The 21,446-nt window shown below is 40.2% G+C and overlaps 1 protein-coding gene across 1 annotated transcript; it reads left to right on the plus strand.

Moving 5' to 3' along the window:
• The first annotated feature begins 1,744 nt into the window (after positions 1 to 1,744).
• LOC141343635 (uncharacterized) lies at positions 1,745 to 21,446 on the plus strand. Its single transcript, XM_073848254.1, has 8 exons — positions 1,745 to 1,925; positions 4,706 to 5,038; positions 14,518 to 14,838; positions 16,173 to 16,490; positions 18,133 to 18,435; positions 18,574 to 18,888; positions 20,076 to 20,387; positions 21,343 to 21,446. Exons 1-8 carry the CDS (start codon positions 1,745 to 1,747, stop codon positions 21,444 to 21,446), a joined length of 2,187 nt encoding a protein of 728 aa, XP_073704355.1.

The following is a 21,446-nucleotide window of genomic DNA, read 5'->3' on the forward strand; positions in this document are numbered from 1 at the left end:
CATATAATAAAACAAAAAGGTGTTTATCTCTCGCGTGCGCGGTAATAAGAACCCGCTATATCACGTAACGTTGGATATTAACGAGTATGACACGCTTCATCAACGATTATTCGTTTGTTTTACAGGTAAGTAGAATCAATACTTCTAGATGACCAATGCTATAATTTTGCCCGATTAGATATCGTCTGCTAACACTGATCTCTCACAGACACCTGCCCTGTTCTCCTCACATTACAACTTGATTTGTCTCTGACCGCTGTTCTGTTTAATCCTGGCATGTCCCTGCTCTCTTGGCCACATAACCGGCTCATATTTGTGTCTGTGGTTCGTCATACGAGTGTAAATGAACATTTTAAATGTTCTCTGCGCCCGAACAGTCATTGCGATCCATTGTTTTCCTATGGTTTACATTGACCGCTCTACCGGCCGTGACGTCACTGCCGCTTTTGCCAGTTTTTCAGATGCGGAAGTAAAATTCTCTCTTAAAAACGACTCCAGAAGCCTAAATAGCGTATTTTGAATTATATTTTCAAGAAAAACTGGTTCCTACACTATTTATCTACACGTTCATTCACAGTGATCTTCAACTTGAAAGTTGGACTTTAACACAACATCTTTTACCCTGTGTATTCCTCATTGGTGATTCACTTTGGATAAAACCTTACATTTTTGTTGTTGTTGTTGTTGTTGTTTCTCTCTATAGATAATAATAAGATGAACATAACTGTTTTCAACATTAAAATGTAGATTAAAATTTTTATGAAGGTATAATAAAAAAGCATATATAATATGTTGTGATTGGTCACCGTTTCCCACCAGTCGAATCACATTTTAACAATTTTTAAATTACAAAAATTCCATATAGTGTGTTAATTAAAGGTTCATCCATGATAAAAATGAAAAAAGGGTTTCTTTCATGTATAATTCATTATAAAAGTATTTTAATGCAGTAATTATGCCCTGCAATGCACTTTATAATGCAATTGTAATTGTGACCAGTTATAATTCATTGTAATACTTATTTGAATTCATTGAACAAACCCTTAAAAAGTATAATGCATTAAAACACACAACAAGCAACCGATTTTAGAATCTTCAAAAATTCTAATGTATTTTAACTTTATATAATTATATAATGAATGAATTAATAAAATAATTACATTGTACTTAAGGGTTTTAAGTAAAGTGTTACTGAAAATGTTTAAAAATAAAAAGCAGGACAGCTATCTGTTACCCATATTTAAACCTTGTGCTTTTCATATTGTCCTCATTTTATGGCATTGCGAGTAAACAATGCTTCCAGCTGTATGCAGTCAGCTGATGCTCAGTGAGGGCCAGTTGTATGCAGAGAGAAAGTTAAAGTTTTACCGATGGCCCGGTGATCACCATGCAAATTAAAATATGAAATTGTGTTGGTCTACATCAGATTTAATATTATGCAAATGGGAACACGTTACTGAATAATCATCCGGAAAATGGAGAAAATGCATGGGGAAGTAGATAGGCTGTCACAGTTGTTATGGGGGCCGTGTTGCCAGATTGGGTAGTTTTAAATAGATTTAGGTTGCCGAAAAATATGGGGTAGTTTTAAATTTACATTTCATAGGCTAATGGCTTGATAAACAAAACCCACTTGTACTGTGAAATCATGCTGTTAATAAAACGAGCACTCCTATTGCAGAGTCGGCGTTAGTGGAGCTCGCATGTTAAGAAACTCTCATGGCATCACATAACATACTTTGGCATGGGTGGAGACAGTTTTTTCCTTCCTTCTAGCACTTCCCTGGTTTATGTGCGACTGCGACGAGAGAGACGGAGCAGATTCCTCCACTGCAAGATCATGTTTATTAAAGCACATCTGACGGTACTCTACAGCGAAACGGAAAACATTGTTTTGCTTTCAGTCTTCTTGGCAATTTTGAACGGTGAGTAAAACATTTAACTCTTTATTGCTTTTGGTTTCGCTTTCTAGTTTTGCGCATGCGCTCTGACAGGTTTCAAATGCAAATCACGAGAACTTTTTCTTTATCTCTACACATCTAATCATCGCGAAGCATAGAGCATGAGATTTCTATTTCTGCCACTTAAAAAAACCCCTCATGTCTATCAGGAGGTAAACGAGGGAAAGTAGGGGAGACCTCAGATGGATGTAACATTTTTGACATTTCTGTCTATATCTTGGAGTTCTTTTAATTAAGTGTGCTCAAATTATGATTCAAACTAATTACAGCGTGTGCTATTAAATGGCGTATAGCTGTTATCTTTGCTGCACAAACGGAAAATGCATGATTCAGTTTGAAATACAAGGGGTGAAATGTTTTTTTTTTTTTTTTTCACGTGTATTTCACATTATGCAACAAGGATTATGACACAAAAACTACACTGGCTTTTCATCATAATTGGTGTGTGTTTGTGCTTATATGTGTTCGTTGGTGTGTTACATTAGCATTTTGATGATACAAATAACTGAAGTATACTGTTTTTTTTTTTTTTTTTTTTTTTACCTCAAATGTAGTATTTGACTTTCTGGCTCTTGGTTAAGTAATTCTGGATTTTTATTTTTACTTTTTTATCCTGTGGTGATGCATACAAGTTGTTATAATTTATTCTTTCAACTTGTTGTTTGTTGCCATTGGAACAATTTTGTATAGAAAAATAATACACCCAGTACCACAGGCATTATGACAAACATCAAAAAGTGTGATGTAGTCTTGCACACGCAGTAAATTTATTTATTTTGAGTTTTATAGACTATTTCATTATTTTAAAATTAAATAATTTTATAGCACTTAAGCCATAATTTTAACCCTTATGTGTTGTTAGGGACGTTTTCGTCCACTGAGGGGTGCTGTTGAGTCTTAATTTGGCCACAACTTTTTCTCTGTTAAAGCAAATGGAATGATTTTTGGTGACTAATCTTATTTTGATACATATTTTGGGAAAATGCTTTGAAATTTTTCAAAAACTCAACAGTACACTGTGGGCAAATTTACTACCCTTTCGTTATGTTTCGTGGCTGAAAACAGCCACTACTTTAAACTGCTGTAAAAATGTATCAGATAAATATTTTTTCAAATTTTTTTGCATAAATCTATTAATCAACCTCAGTCCTGCTCAAAAATACTAAATGTTAAAAAAAAATTCAGGATTTTAACTCTTTAATTGCCAAATTCCTAAATGATGTCACTGATTTGGGAAAAAAAAAACACAAGATTACTAATTTTAAATATAAAAGGTAATTGTGGCCTGGATTTTTTTTTACCTTTTTAACAGTCTTGGACATGTGAAAGATTAGTAAGAAGATTGGCTTTCATGCATTGTTAGTTTTGGCGCAGCATCAGATTTTCTTTTTTTCTCCCTCATTTATTGTTTGTGGCTGTTTTTGCCCCATTGACTTCCATTATAACCACATTTTTTGATTGCAAAGCCATGACACCATATAATGCTGAATTCTTGATTGTTTGTGGTTTTCCCTGTTGGGAAGGGGTCAAATTTGTAAATTGTGCTGTTGATTATCAGTTGGCCCCATTAACCCTTTAGATAGGCCTTTGCAAAAAAAAGCTTAGTTTTACATAGAGTTCTATGGAGTTTAACGGCATATTATAGTGTGCGTGTGTGTATGTGTGTCTAAGTGTGTTTGAGTGTGTGAAAGTGTGTGAAAGTGAGTGAAAGTGTGTGAAAGTGTGAGAGAGACCTTTGTGCACCTTGATACCCCTGAGAAAATCAAAATAAGCACCTCAGCTCTCAGAACAACATGGAGTAAACAAAAATAAAGAAAGTATATTTATGTATTTGTTTACCATATAGTTCTGAGAGCTGAAGTGCTTTTTTTTGATTTTCTGAGATGTATCAAGGTGCACAGAGGTCTCTCTCACACTCACAGACACTCACACACACTCTCATACACTTTCACACACTTTCACACACTCACACACGCTCACAAACACATACACACACGCACACTATGATATGCCGTTAAACTCCATAGAACTCTATGTAAAACTAAGCTTTTTTTTGCAAAGGCCTATCTAAAGGGTTAATGGGGCCAACTGATAATCAACAGCACAATTTACAAATTTGACCCCTTCCCAACAGGGAAAACCACAAACAATCAAGAATTCAGCATTATATGGTGTCATGGCTATGCAATCAAAAAATGTGGTTATAATGGAAGTCAATGGGGCAAAAACAGCCACAAACAATAAATGAGGGAGAAAAAAAGAAAATCTGATGCTGCGCCAAAACTAACAATGCATGAAAGCCAATGTTCTTACTAATCTTTCACATGTCCAAGACTGTTAAAAAGGTAAAAAACAAACCAGGCCACAATTACCTTTTATATTGAAAATTAGTAATTTTGTGTTTTTTTTTTTCCAAAATCAGTGACATCATTTAGGAATTTGGCAATTAAAGAGTTAAAATCCTGAATTTTTTTTAAACATTTAGTATTTTTGAGCAGGACTGAGGTTGATTAATAGATTTATGCAAAAAAATTTGAAAAAAATATTTATCTGATACATTTTTACAGCAGTTTAAAGTAGTGGCTGTTTTCAGCCACGAAACATAATGAAAGGTTGTAAATTGAAACAATGCACAAGGGTTAAACCTACATTCAAAGCTTTGTTGACTTTATTTTCGGTGTTATGCTACTTCAGATTTGGATCGTATTCCCCTTTTTCTGTGTAAAGATTGCTTATTTTTGCAGGTGTGTCTGGTGATGTGGGTGAAACAAAGAAAATGTCCATTTTGGAGGGAGATTCTGTTACTTTACACACTGACCTTACGGAAATACACAAGGTTGATCTGGTGATGTGGATGTACGGAGCGCAGAAATCTATCATCGCTAAACTTAATGGAAAAAATCAGATTGTTTCATTATATGATATTGATGATGGGAAATTCGGAGACAGACTGCAGCTGGACAATCAGACTGGATCTCTGACCATCAGTGACATCAGGACCAAACACTCTGGAGATTATCAGCTCAGGATCATCAGCAGCGAGACCTCATATAAGACGTTTATTCTGACCGTCAATGGTGAGTGGCTCATATTTAACCATTTTGGGACTGGTGCGACCACACTAGTCCACCACCCAAACGCTTATGATTTTGGGGGGATTTAGAAAAAAAAAAAAAACAGTGGGTGGATTTTTATCATTACAGGGCAGATGTTTAAAGCCTGTTCACACCAAGAACGATAACAATAACTATAAATACAACAATACCTGTATTTGTGTCCACACTAGTGAATGATAAATGTCTGTTATTTGTTGCATTTACATGACCAGCAGATGTCCTTACGCTGCTGAAAAAAACAGTATATTCTGGTTAGGTATGTTTTGGTGCTGGGATGCTGATTTTAGCTTGTTTATGCTGGTCGTTTGCTAGTTTATGCTGGCACTTTGCTGGTTCATGCTGGTGCTTTGCTGGTTTATGCTGGTCCATGACCAGCAACATGACCATCATAAACCAGCAAAGGGCCAGCATAAACCAGCAAAGTACCAGCATAAACCAGCAAAGTACCAGCATAAACCAGCAAAGTACCAGCATAAACCAGCAAAGGGCCAGCATAAACCAGCAAAGGACCTGCATGAACCAGCAAAGGGCCAGCATAAATCAGCAAAGTACCAGCATAAACCAGCAAAGGGCCAGCATAAACCAGCAAAGTACCAGCATAAACCAGCAAAGGGCCAGCATAAACCAGCAAAGGACCTGCATGAACCAGCAAAGGGCCAGCATAAATCAGCAAAGTACCAGCATGAACCAGCAAAGGGCCTGCATAAATCAGCAAAGTACCAGCATAAACCAGCAAAGGGCCAGCATAAACCAGCAAAGTACCAGCATAAACCAGCAAAGGGCCAGCATAAACCAGCAAAGGACCTGCATCAACCAGCAAAGGGCCAGCATAAATCAGCAAAGTACCAGCATGAACCAGCAAAGGGCCAGCATAAACCAGCAAAGGGCCAGCATAAACCAGCAAAGGACCTGCATGAACCAGCAAAGGGCCAGCATAAATCAGCAAAGTACCAGCATGAACCAGCAAAGGGCCAGCATAAACCAGCAAAGGACCTGCATGAACCAGCAAAGGGCCAGCATAAATCAGCAAAGTACCAGCATGAACCAGCAAAGTACCAGCATAAACCAGCAAAGGGCCAGCATAAACCAGCAAAGGACCTGCATGAACCAGCAAAGGGCCAGCATAAATCAGCAAAGTACCAGCATGAACCAGCAAAGTACCAGCATAAACCAGCAAAGTACCAGCAAAGGGCCAGCATAAACCAGCAAAGTACCAGCATAAATGAGCAAAGTACCAGCATGAACCAGCAAAGGGCCAGCATAAACCAGCAAAGTACCAGCATAAATGAGCAAAGTACCAGCATAAACCAGCAAAGTACCAGCAAAGTACCAGCATAAACCAGCAAAGGGCCAGCATAAACCAGCAAAGTACCAGCATAAATGAGCAAAGTACCAGCATGAACCAGCAAAGGGCCAGCATAAACCAGCAAAGGGCCAGCATAAACCAGCAAAGTACCAGCATGAACCAGCAAAGGACCAGCATAAATGAGCAAAGTACCAGCATAAACCAGCAAAGTACCAGCATGAACCAGCAAAGGGCCAGCATAAACCAGCAAAGGGCCAGCATGAACCAGCAAAGTACCAGCATGAACCAGCAAAGTACCAGCATAAACCAGCAAAGTACCAGCATGAACCAGCAAAGTACCAGCATGAACCAGCAAAGGGCCAGCATAAACCAGCAAAGTACCAGCATAAATGAGCAAAGTACCAGCATAAACCAGCAAAGGGCCAGCATAAATCAGCAAAGTACCAGCATAAACCAGCAAAGTACCAGCATGAACCAGCAAAGTACCAGCATGAACCAGCAAAGGGCCAGCATAAACCAGCAAAGTACCAGCATAAACCAGCAAAGGGCCAGCATAAACCAGCAAAGTACCAGCATAAATGAGCAAAGTACCAGCATGAACCAGCAAAGGGCCAGCATAAACCAGCAAAGTACCAGCATAAATGAGCAAAGTACCAGCATGAACCAGCAAAGGGCCAGCATAAACCAGCAAAGTACCAGCATAAATGAGCAAAGTACCAGCATAAACCAGCAAAGGGCCAGCATAAACCAGCAAAGTACCAGCATAAATGAGCAAAGTACCAGCATAAATGAGCAAAGTACCAGCATGAACCAGCAAAGGGCCAGCATAAACCAGCAAAGGGCCAGCATAAACCAGCAAAGTACCAGCATGAACCAGCAAAGGACCAGCATAAATGAGCAAAGTACCAGCATAAACCAGCAAAGTACCAGCATGAACCAGCAAAGGGCCAGCATAAACCAGCAAAGGGCCAGCATGAACCAGCAAAGGGCCAGCATAAATCAGCAAAGTACCAGCATAAACCAGCAAAGTACCAGCATGAACCAGCAAAGTACCAGCATGAACCAGCAAAGGGCCAGCATAAACCAGCAAAGTACCAGCATAAATGAGCAAAGTACCAGCATAAACCAGCAAAGGGCCAGCATAAACCAGCAAAGTACCAGCATAAATGAGCAAAGTACCAGCATGAACCAGCAAAGTACCAGCATGAACCAGCAAAGGGCCAGCATAAACCAGCAAAGGGCCAGCATGAACCAGCAAAGGGCCAGCATAAATCAGCAAAGTACCAGCATAAACCAGCAAAGTACCAGCATGAACCAGCAAAGTACCAGCATAAACCAGCAAAGGGCCAGCATAAACCAGCAAAGGGCCAGCATAAACCAGCAAAGTACCAGCATAAACCAGCAAAGGGCCAGCATAAACCAGCAAAGTACCAGCATAAACCAGCAAAGGGCCAGCATAAACCAGCAAAGGGCCAGCATGAACCAGCAAAGGGCCAGCATAAATCAGCAAAGTACCAGCATAAACCAGCAAAGGGCCAGCATAAACCAGCAAAGTACCAGCATAAACCAGCAAAGGGCCAGCATAAACCAGCAAAGGGCCAGCATGAACCAGCAAAGTACCAGCATGAACCAGCAAAGGGCCAGCATAAACCAGCAAAGTACCAGCATAAACCAGCAAAGGGCCAGCATAAACCAGCAAAGTACCAGCATAAATGAGCAAAGTACCAGCATGAACCAGCAAAGGGCCAGCATAAACCAGCAAAGTACCAGCATAAATGAGCAAAGTACCAGCATGAACCAGCAAAGGGCCAGCATAAACCAGCAAAGTACCAGCATAAATGAGCAAAGTACCAGCATAAACCAGCAAAGGGCCAGCATAAACCAGCAAAGTACCAGCATAAATGAGCAAAGTACCAGCATAAATGAGCAAAGTACCAGCATGAACCAGCAAAGGGCCAGCATAAACCAGCAAAGGGCCAGCATAAACCAGCAAAGTACCAGCATGAACCAGCAAAGGACCAGCATAAATGAGCAAAGTACCAGCATAAACCAGCAAAGTACCAGCATGAACCAGCAAAGGGCCAGCATAAACCAGCAAAGGGCCAGCATGAACCAGCAAAGGGCCAGCATAAATCAGCAAAGTACCAGCATAAACCAGCAAAGTACCAGCATGAACCAGCAAAGTACCAGCATGAACCAGCAAAGGGCCAGCATAAACCAGCAAAGTACCAGCATAAATGAGCAAAGTACCAGCATAAACCAGCAAAGGGCCAGCATAAACCAGCAAAGTACCAGCATAAATGAGCAAAGTACCAGCATGAACCAGCAAAGTACCAGCATGAACCAGCAAAGGGCCAGCATAAACCAGCAAAGGGCCAGCATGAACCAGCAAAGGGCCAGCATAAATCAGCAAAGTACCAGCATAAACCAGCAAAGTACCAGCATGAACCAGCAAAGTACCAGCATAAACCAGCAAAGGGCCAGCATAAACCAGCAAAGGGCCAGCATAAACCAGCAAAGTACCAGCATAAACCAGCAAAGGGCCAGCATAAACCAGCAAAGTACCAGCATAAACCAGCAAAGGGCCAGCATAAACCAGCAAAGGGCCAGCATGAACCAGCAAAGGGCCAGCATAAATCAGCAAAGTACCAGCATAAACCAGCAAAGTACCAGCATGAACCAGCAAAGTACCAGCATGAACCAGCAAAGGGCCAGCATAAACCAGCAAAGTACCAGCATAAATGAGCAAAGTACCAGCATAAACCAGCAAAGGGCCAGCATAAACCAGCAAAGTACCAGCATAAATGAGCAAAGTACCAGCATGAACCAGCAAAGGGCCAGCATAAACCAGCAAAGTACCAGCATAAATGAGCAAAGTACCAGCATGAACCAGCAAAGGGCCAGCATGAACCAGCAAAGGGCCAGCATAAACCAGCAAAGTACCAGCATAAATGAGCAAAGTACCAGCATAAACCAGCAAAGGGCCAGCATAAACCAGCAAAGTACCAGCATAAATGAGCAAAGTACCAGCATGAACCAGCAAAGGGCCAGCATAAACCAGCAAAGGGCCAGCATAAACCAGCAAAGTACCAGCATGAACCAGCAAAGGACCAGCATAAATGAGCAAAGTACCAGCATAAACCAGCAAAGTACCAGCATGAACCAGCAAAGGGCCAGCATAAACCAGCAAAGGGCCAGCATGAACCAGCAAAGGGCCAGCATAAATCAGCAAAGTACCAGCATAAACCAGCAAAGTACCAGCATGAACCAGCAAAGTACCAGCATGAACCAGCAAAGGGCCAGCATAAACCAGCAAAGTACCAGCATAAATGAGCAAAGTACCAGCATAAACCAGCAAAGGGCCAGCATAAACCAGCAAAGTACCAGCATAAATGAGCAAAGTACGAGCATGAACCAGCAAAGGGCCAGCATAAACCAGCAAAGTACCAGCATAAATGAGCAAAGTACCAGCATGAACCAGCAAAGGGCCAGCATAAACCAGCAAAGTACCAGCATAAATGAGCAAAGTACCAGCATAAACCAGCAAAGGGCCAGCATAAACCAGCAAAGTACCAGCATAAATGAGCAAAGTACCAGCATAAATGAGCAAAGTACCAGCATGAACCAGCAAAGGGCCAGCATAAACCTGCAAAGTACCAGCATAAATGAGCAAAGTACCAGCATAAACCAGCAAAGTACCAGCATAAACCAGCAAAGTACCAGCATAAACCAGCAAAGTACCAGCATGAACCAGCAAAGGGCCAGCATAAACCAGCAAAGTACCAGCATAAATGAGCAAAGTACCAGCATGAACCAGCAAAGGGCCAGCATAAACCAGCAAAGGGCCAGCATGAACCAGCAAAGGGCCAGCATAAATCAGCAAAGTACCAGCATAAACCAGCAAAGTACCAGCATGAACCAGCAAAGTACCAGCATGAACCAGCAAAGGGCCAGCATAAACCAGCAAAGGGCCAGCATGAACCAGCAAAGGGCCAGCATAAATCAGCAAAGTACCAGCATAAACCAGCAAAGTACCAGCATGAACCAGCAAAGTACCAGCATAAATGAGCAAAGTACCAGCATGAACCAGCAAAGGGCCAGCATAAACCAGCAAAGTACCAGCATAAATGAGCAAAGTACCAGCATGAACCAGCAAAGGGCCAGCATAAACCAGCAAAGTACCAGCATAAATGAGCAAAGTACCAGCATAAACCAGCAAAGGGCCAGCATAAACCAGCAAAGTACCAGCATAAATGAGCAAAGTACCAGCATAAATGAGCAAAGTACCAGCATGAACCAGCAAAGGGCCAGCATAAACCAGCAAAGTACCAGCATAAATGAGCAAAGTACCAGCATAAACCAGCAAAGTACCAGCATAAACCAGCAAAGTACCAGCATGAACCAGCAAAGGGCCAGCATAAACCAGCAAAGTACCAGCATAAATGAGCAAAGTACCAGCATAAACCAGCAAAGTACCAGCATGAACCAGCAAAGTACCAGCATAAACCAGCAAAGGGCCAGCATGAACCAGCAAAGGGCCAGCATGAACCAGCAAAGGGCCAGCATAAACCAGTAAAGTACCAGCATAAACCAGCAAAGGGTCAGCATAAACCAGCAAAAGGGCCAGCATAAACCAGTAAAGTACCAGCATAAACCAGCAAAGGGCCAGCATAAACCAGCAAAGTACCAGCATAAACCAGCAAAGTACCCGCATAAACCAGCAAAGAACCAGCATGAACCAGCAAAGTACCAGCATGAACCAGCAAAGAACCAGCATGAACCAGCAAAGTACCATCATGAACCAGCAAAGAACCAGCATGAACCAGCAAAGTACCAGCATGAAGCGCTCATTTGTGTGGCCAGAACAGCACACATACACAACATGATACACACTAATGGAAATCATATGGCTGCCTTCTATCGTACTGCACACAGAAGCAAACTGGTTTCTCTTTTTTTGCAATTTATATAATTAAGTGGCACTATATATATAGGCTACTACTTAAAATATACACACTATAGCTTGATCTATATAGCCAGTTGATCATGTAAGCGACCCACAGCTCTGCACGTTTTGTATCTTTTACTTCTTTATGCGTGTAGAGAATTTTGGTTAGCTCAAAGAATTTAAGATGATCAATATATGTGTGTATATGCATGAGACTGTTTCTCTCATCACATATACACTGCAAACTCCACCAGGTCTTATGACCAATGAATAGGATGAAATGAGTTATTTAAAACATACATTTCAGTCAGGGAAAGTAGTTTAACTCACAGGAAATCGTGTATAATAATCGTCATTAAATATACGCAATTTCCAGTTTCTGATCAGTAACAGTAATAACGATATCGACTGGTTTCTTTGTCCAGCAAATTGTTCAGTGATACCTATTACTCTGACGTTGGCCCGTCGTCACGGCAACGCATTTTTACTAACCAGAACGGAGTTAAAACAATTGAACAGAATAGGGCTTAAGGTAGCAATATGAGATCGAAACAGTTTAAGTGACTTTGTAATGTAAGCATTCAGCACAGAGAATCATTATATGTGAATACATGGTTGTTTATTAAACTATTCTACTTACAAACGATCGCACATAGACAAACGTACATAAAACACAAATAGACAGAGAACGCGTGAGAGAGAGAGAGAGAGTAAGAGAGAGAGAGAGAGAGAGAGAGAGAGAGAGTAAGAGAGAGAGAGACAGAAAGTGAGTTTGCAAAGGGACAGGAATGAAACGGTTCTGAACATCCTGAAATCGTTTCTTTTATAAAACGCCTTAAACGCAGCTATCTACGTTTGTAGAAAGGACGGATACTTGCAAGCTTGTTGTTGTTGTGCATTGGTTCCGTATGTGTTCAGTTCAGAAAGTCCTTTCCAGTTCCTTGAGAGTATTGCAGGCCTCATCATCTCCTCCGCTAGGTGAGACCCCCCCCCCCCCCCCCCGTGGATCTGGGGGGAGGTGCGGGTGACGTGTCTTTGTGTCCCGAAGGCAAGAGAGAGAGAGAGGGATGAGGGAAGGTTTATAAACCTGTAGGTCGTTCACGCCCACAGTTGGACCTTGTCCAATCCGGTTGATCTGAGTTTTGGAGGGAAGATTGAAACTCTTTGTCTCTCACAATGGGGTTTCGCATGTGGAAGCTGATTGGTTGTTTGGCCACAAAACTTTCAAAAGTTCAATAATACCTATAAAGCAAGGAGTTATTAAGATGCCACAAACATTAACATTTAGGGAATAATAAATGCTGCTCATAGACACCAAACATGATCTATGTATCTTCTCGTTTGACTGAGTGATTCTAAATGTGAGAGTCTTAGCATGCACAATAATTCACCTATTGCGGATTAATGTTTGAGGCCGACATACATAACAGAAACAACAATATAAGAAAAGGTAACACATTGATATGTGTACATTTCTATATAACTGTATGTGAGACTGTATGTCTGAATAAGGAGAGTGTATCTGCATTTCTGTAAGAGTCTTATCTTGATGGTGGGGGGATGAGTTGGATAGTGATCAGAGGTCTGGCTCATAGCACATAGGTGTTAATCATGGGGGAGAAGTCATTTAAGGAATGTAACTAGTTATTTCATGTCTGATGGGCTCCAGGCACTACATGCGTTTGTGCTATTCGAACATAAGTAAGTGCCCTGCGGACCTCACAGGTTACTTATGAATGATTCCATTTGGAAAGTGCATATGTTCCATTTAAAGTGCTTTACAGTGTGCAAGATGTGAATTAAAAATTATAATATCAAGACAAATTCAATACAAAATTTTCATTTAAGTTTTAATTAGATATCGTTACCCTATTAAGCAATTGGCATGTCATATTTTCTACTTTTTCGGAAAACACAAAAAAACTCAAATATATAATATATGATATTTGTGAATCATTAGAACACTGTCTGCCAACAAAGCACTGTCTGTCAATTATGTAACATATAAGAAAAATTTGACTTTTTTTCTGAACATTTCTGAACATCCCATTGTAACTTAGGCCACTTAAAAACCTGACAAACAGCAGGTAAATCAAACACTGATGAGGCGCGCTCATCTTCTCACACAGATTATCTCTGTGGGTATGTAGGTCTAGATCAGGGATGCCCAACACTGTTCCTGGAGATCTACCATCCTATAAAGTTCAGCTCCAACCCTAATCAAACACCCCTGAACCAGCTAATTAATCTCTTATATGTAGCACGTGATAATCACAGACAGCTGTGTTTGAGCAGGACTGGAACTAAAGTTTGTTGGTAGGTAGATCTCCAGGAAAAGGGTTGGTCAGCCCTGGTCTAGATGGTCTATTACTTAACAACCCACTGGCACAACTTAACCCTGCCCCTCTGGCAAAAATCACCCCAGACTGACAATTTTGAAAGACTAGCATGATCCAGCAGTTTAGAGCTAACAATTATGCTAACTGTATAGACTCACTGTGTAGTCTACCAAAGCACTAAAACATGTGTGAAATATTTTCAAACTTGTCTATAATTGTTCAGACGCAACAATCTAAAAATCTTGATCATATAAATTTTACTTTGCAAGGCAAAAAAAAAACTTTTTTTGAGGTAAAGTGTGCTAAGCTCTCATGCCATGTGTCTGTCCTCTTTGGGGGATTGGTAAATTGGATGGCTCTTCAAAAGTATGTGGTCACATGACCAATTTCTTCTATGGTTTTCTAGAACCCCCCCCCCCCACTCTCCCCTACTGGACTTAAATGGAACAAATACAAGAACTATGAATCAGCGGTTGCTTTATGAACACGGAGAGTGATCATGACAAGCTGTATCAAGCATTACATTCCCAAAAATATTTTTACATTTTTCAAAGCATGGCCAGTCTATTAGCCAGTCTGTACTGCAGTGTCCGAATCCCTAAATCCCAGAATGCCTTGCGTTGCTGACGTTACATTCCCATTCTAAATAAGCGTGGTGTAAACTCTCTGTACGCTGAAACATTTTTTAGAACATTATCTTTATAGATATAATTATCGTTATCGTTTGTGATGTGAACACACCTTACACACTGCTAAGACACCTGTCCCCTTTAATATTCCTTTTTTATATGCATTTAGTAAAATTTAATGCCTCTCTCTCTCGCTCTCTCTCTCTCTCTCCCTCCAGATGTGTTTTTTGCTGGGATAACAAACAAAAAAGAGGGAGAATCTGTCACTCTCCATTCTGGTGTAAAGGAAATGCAAAAACATAATGTGATTCTGTGGATGTTCGGACTGTTAAGCCTAGACACTTTTATCGCTGAAATCAACATTACGGTGAATAAGATCTCATTCAGTGAAGATGAGAGATTCAGAGACCGACTACGGCTGGATGATCAGACTGGATCTCTGACCATCACAAACAGCAGAACCACAGATACAGGAGTTTATCAACTACAGATCACCAACAGTAAAGAGACCTTCTACAAGAGATACAATGTTTTTGTCGGTGAGTGCCTTTTAAAGTACTAAAAATTACATGTTCAAATTGTATGGCAATGTTATTACAGAACCTGTGAAAAAAAAGTGCCTTGATATGGTTGTCAAGATTTGCATAACAATGTTGAGCTTGTTTAAGCTTAAAATGTTTAAACTTGACTATTTTAATGACTAAATATGACGTTAGTTAGAATCAGAATACACTCAACTATTTCTAAATAAGAGTGAATCTCTCAGATTTGATGAGGTTTTATTTGATTTATTTAATTCATTGTTTTCATTTACATTAATATCTATCTGTCTGTCTGTATGGCAGATGCTCCTGAACCAGGTCTGCTTTCAGGTGGTTTAGCCGTACTGGTTATCTTTGTGATTTTATTTGTGGCTGGAGCGGTGACTGCTGGTGTGTGTTGCTTTCGTCGCAAGTGCTTGAGACTAAATCGTAAGTATTAGAGTCATATTTCCTACTCTCTTCAATCTTCCAGTCTCACTTCAAAATCAGTTTTCAATACTTACACTTTGTAGGGACGCACCGAAATTTAAATTGGGCCAAACGCCGATTACATGGATCTTTTTTTTATATTTTCCCCCCATTTTTGTTCCACCGTTGATTAAATTAAATATCCAAAATGTGCTTTTTACAGTTTTGTCTGAAAAAAAAGCGACACTACATTCTCGTAGACATTACAGCCTACCAATAAACCACAATTAAACTGAAAATTAATAAATTACTAAAAAAATATATTGTTTGCCCATTTTTAACACCCCCTTCTTGAATCAGGCATGTGTTTTTAATGTACAAATAAATGCAGCCTTGCTGAGCAAAAGAGAATGTTATTAGAAATATATTAATAGAGCTGTTTTAATGATTGTTTTCGTCATTTTTTCCCCCGGAACAACAGTAAAATTACAATACTAACATTTATGAATGTTGACTTTTATTTTGGCGGAAATCAACAAGAAGACCTCAGCACTAGTTTTTATATTTAATTATTAGAGCTTTTATATTTATTAATAGAGCTGTTTTAATGATTGTTTTCATCATTTTTTCCCCCCAGAACAACAGTAAAATTACAGTAAAATTATAACATTTATGAATGTTGACTATTAATTTGGCGGAAACCCACAAGAAGACCTCAGAATTAGTTTTTGCTGACAGCAGCAGATTCAGTGTACATTTAAAAAAAAATAGGTCTGAATAATTGAAGTAGAAATGATTGATGTTATGAAATTTAGAGTGGCAGATGACATGAAGTTTATTAGTCAAGCACTTTTAAATTTGTTTAAATTTTATAAATGCAATTTCTAAAAAAGATTTGTCCTTTTTTCTTCTCTGGGTGTTAGGAATGGATGAAATTAGGACAAAAGAAGTGACAGAGGGAGATTCTGTCACTCTACACACTGGCCTAACTGAACTACAGCAATATGACCTAATAGTTTGGAGTTTTGGACCTCGAGGCTCTGTCATCACTCAAATTCCTGAAAAGACCAATAGGAAGTCATTTAGGGAAGACGTGAAATTCAGGGACCGACTGCAGCTGAACAGTGAAACTGGAGATCTGACCATCCGAGATGTCAAAATCACGCAGTCGGGAGATTATCAGCTGAAGATCCACAGGGCCAGAAAGACCAAATCTATAAGATTCAAGCTTATTCTCTATGGTGAGTAGCTCAATCTTTCCATCCCATCTGAAAATGTTTTCTGATCAGTCATTTTCGGCTTAGTTTTAGTTCACGAAAATAACCTTGGTTGCTTATAAATAGTACACGCAGCCAGAATAGTTGCATGCAAAATATTTTCATAGGCTTGATGATTTTTCAGATATTTTGTCTAATAAAGTCTTAACTGCTGTTTCTGTTCTCATAAAAACAGTCTGTTGAGTTCCTGATTCTAAGAAGCTCCTTCAGAAATTCACAATGGGCTCAGATTGGTTAGTTGGCTCAGTGTGATGTGATTTGCTAACTGCCTAGTGGACATTGTCCCGATATGTCATGCCTCTTTCTGCTATGGGTAGTTGCATGCACAGCATGGCGTCATCCCCTTTGTTGTGTGTTCCCGGGGCAGGGTTTATGGAAGTTTTGGGGTTTGTAATGTCAACCAACCAGGGCTGCGTTTCCCAAAAGCATCGTAAGCTTAAGTTGATCGTAGCTCCATTGGTTTCAATGGGTGTACAATGTACTTAAGCTTACGATGCTTTTGGAAAACGCAGCCCAGAAAGTAACTAATTTTAGTCCCTAATAGCCATTTGTTGTAGGCATTAAAAAGAGAATCCTATAAAGCCTGGGACACACCAACCCGACACCAACCAACTAGCGCTGACGAAAGCCAACCACCTTGTCGCCTCTAGTCGGCTGCGTCTGCAGGCGTTTGGGCAATTAAACTGAGTGTGAACACACCGAACTGACGACACCGGACTACAAACAAGAAGGTGCTTTCTGCGCATGCGTGAGGAGATGTACCGTTGCGTACCTGCAGATGGCAGTAGTCTGTATTTTCGTTTCAAGAAGAGAACCCAGAAGTAGTGGCACCTGTGCAAAAAAAAATCTGCATTTCCAAAGCATTTTTCAGCGTTTTTCCATTATGACGTACAGCGCTGGCCTGTCTTGTATCAAATTAATCAACTCGCCTTCAAAAGCTTTGTTCCACACAGCCATAGTTGGTTTCGAACTGTGCGAATTGCGAATTGATGACAGTGAGCCAGTTCCCTCTTGACTCCTTCCTTTACATGTTACGTCACTTCACGCTCAAGTCTTCCACTCTGATTCGATGTCTGAACAGCCAATTAGAGCGCTCTCTTTCCCAGATGGCCCAGACAAGGCGAATCGGGCAAACTTTGGCCGACGCGAGCCCGACGAAAGCCGACGTGCGGAACACACTGAAGCGACGCACTTCACCGAAGCCCACCAACTGCCCGACAATCCAGACGGCCGATCATCGGCTTGGTGTGTCCTGGCCTTAAGAGATAATTTCTTCAATGAACTTTGAGCAAAACTATGCAGATTTTGTGTATGCTCAAGTAGCAACATTGCACACTAACTCAAGTTAAATAATCAAGTAGATAATCAATGATCTCTTTAAATTTGTGTATGATGCTGCTCCAATTAAGCGCTGTAAGAGATCAATTCCGCATTTATATTTTGCCTCTATAAAGAAAGCTATATAGAGGCAAATATAGCAGCACACTTGCTTTAGCAATTTTTAAATATAGATGATTGCCTTGTTTGTCTCTGTGCAGATTTTCACCCGCTCATTCTTATTTGTTCTTATGTTTATATGTCTTCATGTTTTGTGGTGCCTGTGCAGTGGACTCGCTGCAATTCTCAGAGGGAGAAAATGTCGCTTTAGATACTGGTGTTAGCGAACTACAGAGGGATGACCAGATTCTCTGGAGCTTTGGATCTGAAGACAATGTTATAGCTAAAAATGATAGAATCCCCAATCAAACAACCAATGATGATGGCAGATTCGGAGACAGACTGCAGATGGATGATCGGACTGGATCTCTCAGCATCACAAACACCACAAGCACAGACTCTGGAGTTTATCACCTACAAATCAGCAGCAGAAATCAAGTCTTGTATAAGAAGTTCAGAGTTGCTGTATGGCGTGAGTAGCTTGAGTTTTCCTTATTAAATTAATATGTTACTAGTTACTACCCAGAATTTAGTGTGATATCCACCTGCACACTCTTACGATTATATTTTTCTACTTTTTTTTGGGTGCATGTGGTGCTGTGTTGTGAAGCGGACACACTAAAAGTGAGAGCGGGAGACTCTGTCATTCTAAACACTGGAATTGATGAACTAGATGAGGACAGTAAGATACTGTGGACACATGGAGATAATGACACTTGCATTGCTAAAATGAACAGAGCCACCAATAAGACGTCATTGTATCGTGGTAATGACGTGAGATTTAGAGACAGACTGCAGTTGGATCATCAGACGGGATCTCTGAGCATCTGGAACATCAGCATCGCACATTCTGATGTTTATAAACTACAGATCAGCAGCAGCCGCAGGCCAATCAAATGCAAAAGATTAGTGGTTATTGTCGATGGTAAGAGTCTCATGTTTTTTAATGCAATAATTTGTTGTTTCAATCTACAAATCTATCCTTCTACATTTATTTGTATTTATAAATTTTTATCCAAAGCGACTTAAAATTTAGGAATACAACAAGCGATTCATCTAAGGAGGCAGATCAACATAGGAAGTGCTCAAAATACCATATATCAGGCGTTGTTAGATGAGTACAGGCTAGAAAGGGAAGATCAAGAAAGAGAGGAGAACAAAGTTATTTATTTTTTTAAATTTATTTATTGAGTCAAATAGTGTTGAAAAAGATGGGTTTTCAGCAGTCGCTTGAAAACTGTCAAGGAGTCTGCATTCTGGATAGGGGTGGGACGATCGTTCCACCAGGTAGGAACATTGAACGAAAATGTACTGGAAAGTGATTTCATGCCTCTTTGTGGTGGCACGATGAGGCGTCTTTCACTAGAGGATCTCAGACTTCTGGATGGAGTGTAGATTCGAAGTAGTGAATGGAGGCCTGATTGTACATGCTGGAAGATCGGCCAAAAGAGCACTGCAGTAGTCCAGCATGGAAATGACCAGGGCCTGGACCAGGAGTTGTGCAGCATGCTCTGTTAGGAAGGAACTAATCTTTCTGATGTTGTGCAATGCAAACCTGCAAGATCGAGCAGTTTTAGCTCTGTGGTCTTTAAAACTCAATTGATCATCAAAGATTACACCAAGGTTTCTGGCTGAAGTCGATGGGGTAATTGTTGATGAACCTAACTGGATGGAGAAGTCATGCTGTAGAGTTGGAGTGACAGGAAAGACAAGGAGCTCAGTCTTTGTCAGATTGAGCTGTAGCGCTGTAGTGTTCCTTCATCCATTCAGAGATATCCGCCAGGCAACCTGAGATCCATGCAGATGATTGAGAGATGATTGATTTTTTTTAATGAATGGAGAATCTTGAAAGTAAAGAGTGAGATAAGAAAGTAAAACAAGCCAATGACAAAGTTGGCAGATGGTAAGATTATGACTGGCAAAGTTGAAACAATCTCTTAAGATATTAAGATTTTAAATTTGGGGACTAAATAAAATAACAAAGTGAATTTATCTAAATTTACTTCATGTTATTTATATTTAAATATACCTATGCTCATCTGTACACTAACTTTTTTTTAGCACATTTTTTCTCTTTTTTTTCTGTTTGCTTTTTGCTTTTGACAAATGCAGAAAACAAAGTGTCAGTGATGGAGGGAGATCGTGCCGAACTAAACACTGATGTTAGTGAACTACAGAGAGACGCTCTGATACTGTGGATGTTCGGCCCTAAAGAGAGTCTTATAGCTAAAGCTGATATGGAGAGCAATAGCACATCAACATATGATGGCGTTGGTGGCAGATTCAGGGACCGACTGGAGCTGGACCGTCAGACTGGATCTCTGAGTATCACAAATGCCACCAACACAGACTCTGGACTTTATAAACTCAAGATCATCTGCAGCAGAGAGACCAAATACAAGCAGTTCAGAGTTACTGTCCATGGTGAGGAGCTCACGTTCATAATAATAATACTATGATCTCTGGGCACAATTCAGATGCTGTAAAATGCACACAACTTAGGCTGTGTTCACACTTGGCGTCTTTTTTTGACAAAAAGTTGACAAGGGTGCTTTTTAGTTACAAAATTTCAAAATTAGCAGCGTTGCAGCAGAGGGCTTATTTTTGTATGTGTGGTGCAGAAATGTCGATAAAATAGGAAGCTGGCTCTTTTCTTTTTTTGGTATTTTTGCCTTGTATCTGATAGACAGTATTTAGACAAGAAGCGACGTGATCGAGAAAGGTCTACAAGCAAGAACTCGAAAAAAGGGACGCTCAAAGCACAATAGATACTGGATATGTCGATGTGCGGCTCAAGAAGCTATCGGCGCTGCACGTCAGTTTTTGAAGGTTATGGTGAGGCGAATGTCGGTTCACAGCAATAAAATAAAAGTCTATCTAACGGCACCTTTCCAATTTTTTCCTTGTTGTTCTTGTTGTTATGGAAACGACAGGTCTAGCTACTCGCTTGTCATTGGTCAGCTGTCAAAAAAGTGCTTGACGTAAGGCGTTTTCGTCAGAAAAGTTAAACATTTTTTAACTTTAAAAGACGCTCTGAGCTGCAGAAAAAGAAGCCGGCAGTGGCTTTTAAAAAAGCGCTCAGGACTTTTTTTTTGAAAACACGGTTTATTCCATAGGGTTATAATGTAAAACAGATGCTGGCAGTTTCAAAAAAGACACCAAGTGTGAACACGGCCTTAGTTTTAACTTGTCTATAACTTGGCAAATTTCAATGGTAGTGCATTAAAGTATTTTGATGGGGCATGTTCTTTGTTTGGATGTGTTTCCAAACTTTTGACTGGTAGTGTATATCTGTGTGCTAGAGACTAACTATGTCATTGTGACATCAAATGTCATTTATGTCTTCTAACCACCAGTGATTCTTTCTGTTTTCTTACAGTGAACAGAAGCAGAGAGACAAACGGAGAAGATGCTGATGAATCCTGTCTGGGAGGAAAGTCAGAGGACATACCATTGCTTCAGATCTGCGGCACCAGTGTTTAA

This window comes from Garra rufa, chromosome 1, assembly GCF_049309525.1.
Source record: "Garra rufa chromosome 1, GarRuf1.0, whole genome shotgun sequence".
In the NCBI taxonomy this organism is placed as follows: Eukaryota; Metazoa; Chordata; class Actinopteri; order Cypriniformes; family Cyprinidae; genus Garra; species Garra rufa.